The sequence below is a fragment of the Nanorana parkeri genome, unplaced genomic scaffold (assembly GCF_000935625.1).
Source record: "Nanorana parkeri isolate BGI_ZX_2015 unplaced genomic scaffold, ASM93562v1 scaffold588, whole genome shotgun sequence".
Classification (NCBI taxonomy): Eukaryota; Metazoa; Chordata; class Amphibia; order Anura; family Dicroglossidae; genus Nanorana; species Nanorana parkeri.
This window is the reverse complement of record NW_017306856.1, coordinates 620,628-633,703: the sequence shown is the minus strand read 5'-3', so window position 1 is coordinate 633,703 and position 13,076 is coordinate 620,628. Positions and strand designations below refer to the sequence as shown.

At 46.5% G+C, this 13,076-nt stretch overlaps 1 protein-coding gene across 4 annotated transcripts in view; it reads right to left on the bottom strand.

The window, feature by feature from the left end:
* PUF60 (poly(U) binding splicing factor 60) overlaps positions 1–13,076 on the bottom strand; it is a 38,920-nt gene that overhangs the window by 18,781 nt on the left and 7,063 nt on the right. For 2 of the 4 annotated variants that reach the window (XM_018562643.1, XM_018562644.1), the window contains exons 3-5: positions 10,666–10,755; positions 5,872–5,922; positions 311–472 (exon numbers count right to left, since the gene is read on the bottom strand). In XM_018562643.1, the coding sequence (XP_018418145.1) occupies positions 311–472; positions 5,872–5,922; positions 10,666–10,755 (303 nt within the window). The remainder of the gene's footprint in view (positions 1–310; positions 473–5,871; positions 5,923–10,665; positions 10,756–13,076) is intronic. The other 2 variants (XM_018562645.1, XM_018562646.1) reach the window with 1 other exon arrangement.

The window sequence follows — 13,076 nt, the reverse complement described above, 5'->3', positions numbered from 1 at the left end:
CCCTTATTAAAGAAATCTTTTTTTCTTCTAGCTGCTCTGGTGATGTCACAGGTCCTCACTCTTCAGTTCAGTAGTATTCTGAACCTAGACTGACAATGACACACCTCCGGGGGCGGGTCCATGACAGCCTAGGCTCAGAAAAATCGGGTTGAAGTACGTTGGCTGTCATTCAACCCAGAAGACCAGCGACAGAGCAGTAGCAGACATTAGTTGAAAGCTTCGGAATGAAGGAAAGTATTCAAGCAAAACCTCTTCTTTTTTTTTGCTTATTTTTAATGCAAAACTGTTCTGCTTTACACTCCGTCCTCACCTTGTGTTTCATGGTGACAGAGTCCCAGGACATGTCTATGCTTTTTATTGGTCCAAACGGTGCAAATGCTTGCCGAATGGTGTCCTCCCCAAGCTCATAGTAGATGGATCCAACGTAGACGCGACACATTATGGCGAGAGCCCGCTGCCTCTGAGCCGCCATCTAGAAAAGAAGGAACACGGCCATCAGGAGGGGAGTGGTCCCAGATACAAGCAAAGCACGCAACAACGTCAACTGTGTGGTGCCCCAGCCGTCCCACCCCATCTATAGGACATCCGAACCCCCCCCCCCCCCTTTTTTTTTAATCTCACCACCTGCCAACACCGCCAGCTTTAAGGCAGCGAGCGGCCCCGACTGGCCCTTCTCGACCTGCAGGAGGAGGAAACCGGTTAGGGAGTCTGAATAAAATAGCAAGAGCAGGATCCATTACCTGAGGACTGAAAGTATCTTCCCCTAGGCAGCCTGGCTGAGGCTAAACCTGTCCTAGCCGAGAATATCCCCAGCACTCCAACTGGACCAATGTCGACCTAATGGTCACAATGACTATAGGGCCAGCGACTATGGGCTTTCGTTCAGAACCACCTAGTGTATGGGAATGCTAAGGCCACTGAAGCAGGTCAATGAAGGCCAATGGCACCTGCAATACATTCTGAATGATCTCAGAAGAGTCTCAATGTGAGGTGACAAGCACGCTGCATTTATTCATGGACAAAGACTAGAACACCATGGACCCGGGAAAGAATCTCTCTATACCCCAAATACATAGACACAAGGTAGGTGTAGAAATCTTAGGAAGGACACAATGTTGGGGTTCACCAAGCCCCCAGGATTCTGTTTTTAGGTTCCCTTGCACACGCGGCATTGTGACGGCAGGCGATGTGTCCACGTGGTGGGGATGAGTTCCATTATAGAAACCATTGCCATTTAGACAGGAAGTGCTTTAGATCCTACCGACAATTGCTCCAGCAGACGGCACAACTGTCACAATGCTGCATGTAACAAGAACAAATATGTATCCGTGGGATCGGAACATGGCTTGGAGCATAGGCTCTTCCTAATGTCATGTACATATGCTCTCCCCGGCATGAACGAGTTACAGATTAAGGTGCCTTGTCCCATTCACATGCATGATGTCTCCTGATACAGTTTAGCAGTCTCTGGAAGCCCCCACTCCCCCCGGCACGTCTGATAGGATGAGGTGACAATTACTTATCAAGACACAAAACAGGTAAATAATGGAATTCACGGTTCATACACAGATGAGGCATTCACAATGCTAGCAATTCACAGGGGGGATTTCTATTGAATACTGGAATATGCTGCAGACAGGTTGTCATGTATATTGATGAGTGAACAATTAGTTTAGATGATGGTCAGTCCCTTATGGGGACCATTCTGGATGTCAAAAAGGGGCACGCTGGTAGTAGGAGCAGTTAAGCTGGGTTGGCCTACAGCTTGTCAGTGTCCAATCCTCCTGTAAACGTCAGCATAACCCGCATGTGAATGATTTCCTGTGCCCCACAATGGATGAGAAAGAAAACATTTGCGATAGCCTGATGCTGACCTATACTTGGCATCAAAGGCAGGCCGGGCTCCTATACCCTGCTCTGTCCTACCACAGTGCTCAGATATACCACAGGCTGGATTCACAAAGCTTGAACACAAAAGGAGTCGCTTTATTTTAGTCATGTGACTGTCATTTTTAAATCTAATTGGACATAAAAGTAGAACAAACCCTCCTATCCATTAGCAGCTGAAGACGGCACCATCTTATATGGCACCAAACTGGGCTTGAAAATTTGGTTGAGAGCCGACATAACAGATATCACGAGTAGCTTTGTGAATTGAGCAACACATGAATCTCCCTCACTTCCCAAAATACAGTGTGGGGTATCTGAGCAACCAATTACAAAGCCCAATCACTGTCACATTTGTGAGAAGGGAGAAGCTTGTAGAGCCCTGTGCATTTTTTATTATTTACATCAGCACAGGGTGCATGGCCAGCCAATCAGGGCACTATGCAGAAGGTAAAAGGCACCCTGTGGCCGGTGCCTCCTATAAACTAGTTATTTGACCAATGCGGACAGGTTCCCTTTAAAGTTGCCCAAAATTAAAAAGCTAAAACATAACTGTGTACATATCTAATCTGAGTGTCCTAGTGGACCTGTGTGCTCAGTGAGTGTAAGCTATGGACGTGATGTATACAGTATCCTGGGATTACTCACAGGAAGTCCGCTGTGTAATGGAGAATCCTTTCCCCCCTTTACAGCTATACTTTGAAAAGGAAAAGATGTTCCCCTCTTCAGAAGACTTAAAAAATGGTTTTGTTTAGGACAAATATAACCCCAGCAATCCCGGGATGACGACTTCTGAATGCCGTTTCTTATAGTCTTTAGCCTAACCTTTCCACTTTGCGTCTGCAACTTCCAAAGATCTAAGTGAATGTGTGCGCTCCCTCCTACCCCAATGTCGTTTCTTACTTTGGTTGGAGCACTGCAAAGCCATAGAACAGAGAGGGACACGGCAATACCATGTGGCACACTAAGGCAATAAAAAGGGCACATATATTACACACACACACAGTATATACCCCCTTTACGCACAGACCTGGCTGCAGAACATAGAAGGATGCCAGATGGTATTTCCCATAAAATAAAAGTAATCAGATTGCAAACAATTCAACTTAAAATAGGTTAGTACCCAAGTGCTGCCATTTACAGTGGAACTAAAACACACAACGTGATGCTCAATGTCTCCGTCATTGTTACCGGCGCCAAGTGTCCCAGAATCTCTGTGTATACTGACCTGCACAGGCCACCATGACATCAGTCAGAGGCAGCGGGATGTAATTAAGGTAACAAGAAGCTAATGACAGTTTAACCAATTCTTTAAAGTTGGACTTCGGGATGAGCAGATATTGTCTAATAGTTGTGTGTTCTCTTCCTGTAATAAAGACCGGTCATTGCTGCTCTCTCTCTCTCTCGTGCAGGGTGACTGGTCTTGTCCCCGCCCCTTCCTGTAATAAAAAACGCTCACGGCTGCTGCTCTCTCCTTGTGCAGGGTGACTGGTCTTGTCCCCGCCCCTTCCTGTAATAAAGAGCGCTCACTGCTGCTGCTCTCTCTCTTTGTGTAGGGTGACTGGTCTGGTCTCCACCCCCTTCTGTAGTTTCTGGTTGGGCCCCTCCCACAGCTCTACTCCCTACACAGGCAATAAACACCACTACCTTTATAATGCAATATCTAGCTTTGCAAAGGAAAACTGTGGTTAAGTATATATTGGTGGAAGTTGTTAGGACCGGGGTTCAGAAATAAAGAAAGGGAGAGCATGTGCTGTGAAATGCACAACTACTAATAATGGGACTTATTTGCTAGCCGGTAGGCTGTCACCAGAGGACAGAGATGGGGCACTCGGTGACAAGCGGTACAATATACAGTCTGCTGTGGTAGGTGGGGTTTAGTTCCACTGGAAGACTTGAGAATAAGTGACACACACGTACACATCATACAATGAGACAGACACAGAGGATGGAAGGGGAGCGAGCACCCACACCACATGCAGTAAGAATCACCTCATCACAGTATGGGGCCTCCTAGTCTCAGTCAGGCTTGTTTCATATGGACTTTGGCAGGACTGTCACGTCACTGACTTGTAACTGTGGATTACATTGGATGAAGGTGCCCACACAATGACGCTGAATGATTTCCTTGCAACTAATAACATTCAAAGTTCTAATTACTTAAGGCTAAAAGAACACAATTGTTATCCAGGGAACTGAGACGACTTCCCTTAGGAAGGAAATGACTTCTCCTCCTCAACAGCTCCCCTGGACCGAATGACCGAGGAGTTGTGAGAAGTTCAACATGATGGACATCAATCTTCCAACCACATCGAAATATGCAACTTTGTAACGCAATTTGTCCAATTTCAATGTTATTCCAATAGTTTGGTGATAGTTGATTTTGATCAGTCTCGGAATTTCTGATCACATAAAAAAGGTGAAAATTATTTTTAACAGCCAATAATATCTGTGGTTTGTCCGGTCGTTTATTACAATATACAAATTTTATTTTCAATAGGGTTCAAGTGCTTCATCTAGGGCAGGGGTAGGCAATGTCGGCACTCCAGCTGTTGTGGAACTACATATCCCATGAGTCTCTGCAAGACTGACAGCCACAGGTATGACTTCCAGAGGCAGATGCATGATGGGATCTGGAGCTTAACCACAACTGGGGTACCAGGGTTGCCCTACCCTGATCTAGGGCAATACTTCAAATAGAAGCAACTGAAAAGTTGTGATTAAATGAGTAAAAGGCCGCAAACATGCTAACTGAAACCTATTTTGCTGGTGTTTAGGTGTGCATGCATGGGACTGCCACCATTGCTTCACCTTCAATTAAATCTATACAAGGGCATCAAATGCCACGGCTCTGTAGATCAAAAAACTATATGCACCCCAAGTATAAAAAGTAGCTCAGGAAAGGACAAGTAGCTGCCACTGATGTACGGGTGATAAGAGATCTGCATATTCTCACCGAAGGTGTACAGGAGCTCTCGGATATGCTGTGATCTTCTCTCTGAGCTGGCCCCCCTCCCTCACTGCTTGCAGTGGAGATCAGAGCTGTATCGGCATCTTACACACTTCCTGGTCCCCCCTGCTGACCTCAGTGGTATGATCTTGTGGCACTTATGTCACGGCTGTCTTTTAGTGATGCAGAGGCCAGTGGATCAAACCACTCAGCACAGCGGGAGGACCAGGTATTGGACACTACCAAAAGTGTTGGATTTGGAAAATTCAGCTTTATCTCTGCAATACAATGCAGATGGAAGTGAAGGCAGGATAGAGAAATATGAACTTCTTAGCTTTCTATTGTTATTCTAGCACAAACCACCAGCGGTATGTGAACGCTGCAAAGGAAGTGCTGATGATACCCAACTGATCATATTTAGGGGAACACTGAACCGTTATCTAGGTGCTGCACGTTTTGTACGATACTAGGCCGCACATTGTGCACCTTGTTATACTGGACACCTCCAAATGACCAGCAGAATGACATCATGCCCCCATTCCACCGACATGGAAGGAGAGCAGCTCATATTAGTTACAGTTACTATACCCCATGACTTGTTATAATTATGGAGACTCTAGCACAGCATTCCCCTCCGTGCAGCAGGAGGACCCTTCCTTACCCATTTGGTCCATTGTATTACGCCATACACTGAACAACTAAACTGTAACAGAGGGGGGATTAACGGAGCAGTCCTCATGTGAAGAACTGCATACTGACAAAACACATGTAATGGATCAATCGTCATGGAAAATACACGTTACATGCCAAGAGGTGACCATATAAACAAGGTTCCATCTTCTACGCCCGCTCTGTGTTTATGCACGTCTCTCTGTTACGGGCAATGCAATAGGTAATGTGATGATGGACAGGTATGGTATTTCTCCCCCCTCCCTCCGCAGACCCTGGAAAAAAAAGAACATTAACAGATAAACATCCCCCCTCCACCCACAGAGGAATGACGTGCCCCAGAAGAAGTGAATATTTCTATTGACCGATTGTAAAGGTGAGAGAGGATCTCCAAAGCTCATTGTCACTGCTGCCATCTGAAAGACAGTAAAGACAGAGTTCAGTCTGCTGCCGCCTTCTGCGTAACACGTTCTCTGCTCTAGATTCAAATAGACACAAGCAACAGAGAACCTGCCTATATATAAGGGGGGTCACTTGGCTAGGGGCAATACCAGCTATAGGGCCGCTCAACCACCAACTAGCACTGCAATCACCCCTGGGGGAGTGCACCATCTAATGCTTCTCCGCACATACAGCAAAAGGATGTTTGAAGGACAGCCCCACATCTCGGATTAATATCAATGCAGATTAATAAAACAAAAACAGCAAGAATCTCCAGCTTACACATTTTGAACCTTTGGACCTTAGTTGTGGCAAATGGGAATCGCAGATTTTATCATTTGAAATACCCCATTGATGTATTTAAAACCACCCTGAGAAGTCTTATTAAAAAGGGACGTGGTCACTTTGCCAGCTTACATGAACTGCTCTAGGTGAACGTGCAGCAACATCCTAATCTTGGTTTTTAAGGCCGAATCCTAAAAAGGTATCAGCACTTCCTGCCGAATCCTGTTCATTCCTCTCTGACTCCGGTACTCCATCGGCCAGTGAGGTTACGTATCATAGTGATGGGGATGAGGAAGCAACAAGATGTAACACTCGTATGAAAGGCATTCGGCCCCAACCGTTATGGAGGCTGCTGCCGCTATAAAGACACCCTGTGGGACAGCACTGGCAAATACTGCACCCTCTGAGACGTCTATGTAGACTGCAATGCATCCTGGTCTAGGACCCCGTGACTGGGCAATGAAGGAGTGCACGTGTCCCATCGCACTTCTGGCCGGTAGGTTCCAAAGTTTGTGGTGGGTGCTGCAGTGACAAGCTGATGGCGCCACAATCACAAGTAATATAGAGAAGAGTCACTGGCACACCAACTATGATGCAACTCGGTCCTTTAACCCCTAACATGGGTGCAAAAAATGAAAAATGGGCCTCAGTCATGAAGGGGTTAATGACTCAAGTCCAACATATCACAAAGCAAACAGTGTTTTGGGGCCACAGGGGCCCCCTTCCTCAGGCAAACAATGAGACAAATGTCACAATGTCATATTGCCTGATCAAGGCCCCCCCGTGGCCTCTACATCTCCCATCTTAGCCCGGGCCTGTCCCTCTGGGAGGATCCACATTGTTTCCTCCTAAACTCTTTTCTTTACAGGCCTCTGGAATTCTCTCTGCCACCTTTATTACCTTTAATTTCTGATCCTCCATCTGCCTTAGCTAGTAGTAGCTGTTCACATTCATTTGGACTTGGTCTGCAATACTGAAGACTAGGGATGCACCGATACTAGTATCGATACCGAGAATTTGGGCGAGTACTCGCCCAAATGCTCCGATGCGTAGCCCGATACTTCCTGTATCAGGAAGCCGGGCGGCGCGTCATTACACGCTGCCAGGTTTCCCGATTGGCCGGGAAGCAGCTCCATGCTCTCTCGTCACTTGTGATGAGAGAGCATGGAGCCGACTTCCCGGCCAATCAGGAAGCCGGGCAGCGTGTAATGACACGCTCCCCGGCTTCCTGATTGATCGGGAAGCTGGCCAATCAGGAAGCCGGGCGCCTTGTAATGACGAAGCGCTCAGCATTCCGATTGGCCGGGAAGTCGGCTTCATGCTCCCTCGTCATCTCATGACGAGCCGGCCTCCCGGCCAAACGGAAAGCAGGGCGCTGCGTCAGTAGATGGCGCCCGGCTTCCATGATTGGCCAGCAAGACGGCTCCGGCTGGGTACTGGAGGAAGGCCGCTCCTGGCTGGAGAGGCCCCGGGGGTGACAGGCTGGACATGCCGAGGTGAGGGGGGACAGGCTTTCTTGTTAATCGGGAAGCCGGGTGGAGGGTCATTACACGCCACCTGGCTTCCTGAATGGGACTTTCGGTACTCGGTAATTGGTATTGACGAGTACCGGAAAAAAATTATCGGTACCAAAATATCGGTATCTGTGCATCCCTACTGAAGACATTTTGTAGCCTCTCCAAGCCATGTCTTCAGTTCTAAGCATCAGGAATATTCCCAACATTTATATCCACACAGGTATCACAGACACCTTCAACCAATCACTATGAAATGTGTAGATGTTGAGCATCCAAGGATGAAAGGTGTGAAAGCCATGAAACCATTTACAAAATCCTACACTGGTGTCAGAAAGTCTGCAAGGTGTTAAGCCTTCCATTCACATGGCTGGCTAAAGTTGTGAAAGGTCAAATGGTAAAAAAGGTAGAAATTTTAAAACGGTATTATAAGTGGAAGACGTGTGGGGCCAATGATGGACATGAAGCAGAACTGATCCAAACTTAATGTATTTTACAGCAAGGATAAAACTGGATAGGAATGGTGCAGGCAAAGGGAAATACCTGACTTTTTAGATAGTTCTAAAAAATCATTAACCATACTCTGGTTGAGATGATAGGTGACATTGGGTTTAAGTAATTGGAAAATGACAACATAATTTAAGGAGCTCCTATGACGAGGGGAGAGGGAGATACGTGGAAGCAGTTTTGGGCCCGGGCCACTTAAAAATGTCCGGCGCCTTCTCTCATTTACAGGCCCAGAAAACGTATCCATCTCTCCCATCTCCATAGCAGCTCCACGCATGATGTCATCATTTTCCAGGTGACTAGGCCAAAGGTCACCGCTCGTGTCAACCAAAGTATAGTAAGTTATCACTTCAATGCTTTTTCTGAAGCTTTGTGCAAAGCCGTCTATTCTACATTCCCTGAACAGTTACTATCCTGTCTCATCTTCGATGTAAAATACTGGGGTTTTGTTGCAGTTCCACTTCAGCTCCATCATTGACCCCCAGCATTCTAGTCTAAATGGGCCTTCCAGGCTTGGGTGCCATCACCTTACAGAAGGTAACAATGACTGAATAACATACTGCCACGAGTATTGATGTCTAAAGGTGGCCATACACTCTACAACCATCGCAAGACTTTAGTCTTGCGATGGTTGTAAAGGGATTAAAAAAACGTACGATCTGCCTATCTTGGACAGGCAGATCGCACTCTCGATCATCGCAAGCCCGCCCTCCTGAGGGGCGGGCTTCCGATGACCGCAATGCTGAACGGGCAGTGTGCGCGTGCGCACACCGGCCCGTTCAGCATTTATCTTCCGAGCACCGTTCTAACCAGCCGAGAATCGTACGATTCCCGGCTGGTTTTCGAACATGCTGGTTCGACAGAAGACGTGCGACCGTACAGTACAAACGGTCGCACGTCTCCGTTCACACTGCTCGATTATCGTACGAAAAACCGATCGCATACGATTATCGTACGATAATCGTGCAGTGTATGGGCACCTTTACTCACTCATCACTCCGGGTTAATTAATAGGGCATTTAAAGGACAAGTAGCTGCAAAGGGAACCAGTCATAAGACAAATATAGATTGCCACTTCTGATCAGCTAAAAATGCTGACTGTCAGTCCATCCTGCGGATTCTCAGAATACAGTTTCTGAATTGTTAACCTGGAACAAGCATGTAGATAGTGAAGTGAGAACTCCTGTTCTGCGTACTTGTCCAGTTCAATGGTTCAGAACGTGGCTGTGGTCAGCCAGCATGTTCAGCTGGTCAGCAACTGATTTTTTTTTAATATATATTAACTCAGCGCCATCATCAAATCCAAATCCACACATGTGATCATATGATCTGCCTCTGTGGGATCCCCGGTCACTGATTTCTATAGCCAAGTAGGCTCAGCTTTCAGGGTTATTAGAGCTACACTGAAGTCTGCTTCTAACTGTACAGCTCAGACGGTCATGTAAGTACTGGCGTCCTCCAAACGGAAGGACAGGGAGGTGGTATCTGTCCTTCCTCTTGGACAAGGTGCTCAGTCTAGTGACCGTAAACAAAGAGCCCGAGGACACAATACAACTAATGAAAAGGCTGGGCAGCTAAAACTACAGTTTGGATTTTGTTTTACTTATCCTTGGGCCCAGAGGGTCCTGACTCCACTTTTTATTATGTACATTACAGCTCCATATTCTGCATGCAGGGGCCACTTATTTTTCCCTAACATAGGCAAAGGTTAAAAATTATTTCAGCTTACTTTTGCAATCTGTGCCCCAATAAGATTATTATTATTATTATACGGGATTTATATAGCGCCAACAGTTTGTCCAGCGCTTTACAATATCCCTTCACTTCCTGTCCCATAGTCACAATTCAAAAGGAAATCCCTTTTAGGCAAATGTCCCAAGTGTTTATATCAGTACCTGGTGTGTCTAGTACAAGTGTGCAAGTCAGATGGTGTTCATTTGGGAGTCTGATATTACTAAGAGCCAGAGGGGTCCAAAATACACAAGCGGGAGATCCTTGATAACACGAATCATACGAATCATATGCACTTATTCAAAGCCAAGACGCAAGGCTCTCCTGCTCCCTTATCAGCCGGCTGACTTCAGGACACAGCCTTGCACAACCACAGCTTATGGGGGTCCAAGTGAAGGGAAAACTAGATTTACAGGGAACTGTGATGAGAGGCAGACACCCCATAGCTGACGGTAGCTGGGAAAAGGAGGGACCTAACAGAATAGTTCTGAGGGAGGGGTAACATAACTAAAACCAATGACTTCTAAATGGTGGAAACTTCCAATTAACAGAAATTATTCACATCACAACATTAAAATATACAAAAGAAAGGAGAAAAAAAAAAAAAGACAAGTTTAACTTTCCCCATTCAAAGTCATACTGAGCACATAATCCTGGCTGGTCATGGGACAGGACACGTACCTGGAGGTTGGTGAGCTGCTGATGCTGGTGGGCAATGGTTTGTTTCACTAGGACGCTCTTGATGCTCTGTTCCATGGCATATTTCTTGGCCTATAAACAAAGCAGGGACATGATATCAGAAATAGAAGATCCTACGACAGGTACAGATTCCTCACCATCTTCAAAGAAAACTTGTAGAAGACAGACAAGAGGGCCTCCGGCAGCCCATCTATCTCCACATCACACAGCATATGGCTTCGGCCTAGGTTGGCACTCTGAAGGGACGCTCTGCTCTACAGGGCCCCCACCTTACCTCGCTATGACTTGGGCCAGGAGGAGCAGCCACCTCCAAGCCTGGTTACCTTTCTCACTCACGGTGTTCATCCAGCATTGGGGGACCCCTATAAAATAGAAGCGGGAGAAGCCCAGGAGGGTCTGCTTGTGTAGCAGCTTCAGTGACAAAGAACTAACCAGCTTCTGGTTGTCTAAAACAGGTGAGAACATACCCAGCTATCACAGGAAAAACACAAACCAGAGCCGCACACCGCACACCATGCACAATACACCCCTCCGCACACGGAATTGCAATTGTACCACACACACACACACACACACACACACAGCAGCATCAAACTGCTGATAAACATTAATGTTATACCAGGGAAGGGCAAATTCACATACCACTCAGGAACATGGATACAGTATACATGTGGTTACTCATGATAGGAGAGGGCTGGAAGCTTTCGCCACCTGCCAAATTAAACCATTTTATGTATTGTACATTCATACGTACACACTGTTCTCCATAGAAATTATTTTTCAGCTGGGTGGGTACAGGTAGCTGGGTGGTCAATTTGCAATGAGAAAAAAAAGCGAGGGGGCAGCACATAAAAACCTTGCCGAAGTTACAATAATGATTACAACTCTTGTGTCCTCTCGTTACAGACAGCGTGCTCTAATGGCGTTGCTTCCTTGTTGGGTGTAACATTGCAGAACCTTGCTTGCCATTGAGAAAGCAATGACAGAGCAACAACTTCACGGTTCTGTCAGCAAAGGAGATTAGCTGCAGAAACAGGCAAATGTTTATTCTGCTCTCTTAGTAATTGTGCTGGTGAATTGCTGGCAGTGAAGGGATTGCTAGTGTGGTATAGTCCTAACTGATGCTATCGCAGTAGCACTAGGACCAAGGGTGTGCGAGGGTAGGACTCTGTGTGTAAATTATATACACACACACACACACAGACCACAAAGCCCTCTGTGTGTAAATTATATATACACACACACACACAGACCACAAAGCCAAGTAAAACCAGTATACAATTCTGACACAGGCTGATGTGTTTATGGTTGCGGACACTTGCTGTATTTTGGATGGTGGTATTAGTACCAAGACAAGGTCCCCTGGTAGCCAAGTAAACAGCTCTGCTGAAGCAACGAGAGACTGTGCTTGCCAGCCCACAACATGCACAGTGGCCAGAAACAAATTTTTTACAATTCCGGGTTTGCTGAAACTGGCATTAAAGGACAATACTTTAACTGGTACTTAAGCATTCATTTATGAATGAAGACTGCAAACCGTTTGCAAGCGGCATTCATAAAAGGAGCAGCTGTCAGCGCTCCTAAAACACAGAGCAGGACCGGTCAGTCATAATGACAGCCAAGCCTTACAGACTACACCAGGAGAGTAGATAGTCCAGTGTCATCTGCGGGGGCTTTACTAGCAGTTAGCACATCTGCCTTGCGGCACTGGGGGTCCCTAGTTCAAATCCAGGTCAGGACACTCTCTGCAAGGAGTTTGCATGTTCTCCCTGTGCTCATGTGGGTTTCCTCCGGGTACTCCGATTTCCTCCTACGCTCCAAATACATGCTGGAAGGTTAATTGGCTCCTGTCTAAATCAGTCCTGTATGTATGCCTGTGAGAGAAGTACCTTAGACTGCAAGCTCCTTGAGGGCAGGGACTGATGTGAATGTGCAACTATGTAAAGCCAGGGATGTGGAATTCGTATCGCCCCAACGCCTGTGACATGAAGTTCATGGTGTGTCGTTTTTTTTCTACATTTAGCCCTGCAGCGGACTAGCAAAGCTAAATGTAGATCGGGGTAGCCCCTGCTCTTTTAGTACAAGTGATCAGATCACTTGTATAATATGAGCAGCGATCTTGTCCGCCCCCTACCACGGTTTTCAGAATCCCTGGCAAATGAGCTCAGAATGAAGAGCGGGAAGCAGCGCTCCTGTCTCATTGATCACAGAGAACATCCGTTCTAATCACAGCGCCACCTTTCTCAGCGATCAGAAACTGCACAGAAGATCTGTTCAGCATTGTAGGGCAGGCTTCATAAAGAGAACCGGTCACCTCCAAACTATCACATAGGGGCTTGTAAGCCCCCTGCCTGATAGCACTAATAATGAATATATATATAAAATTCAATATA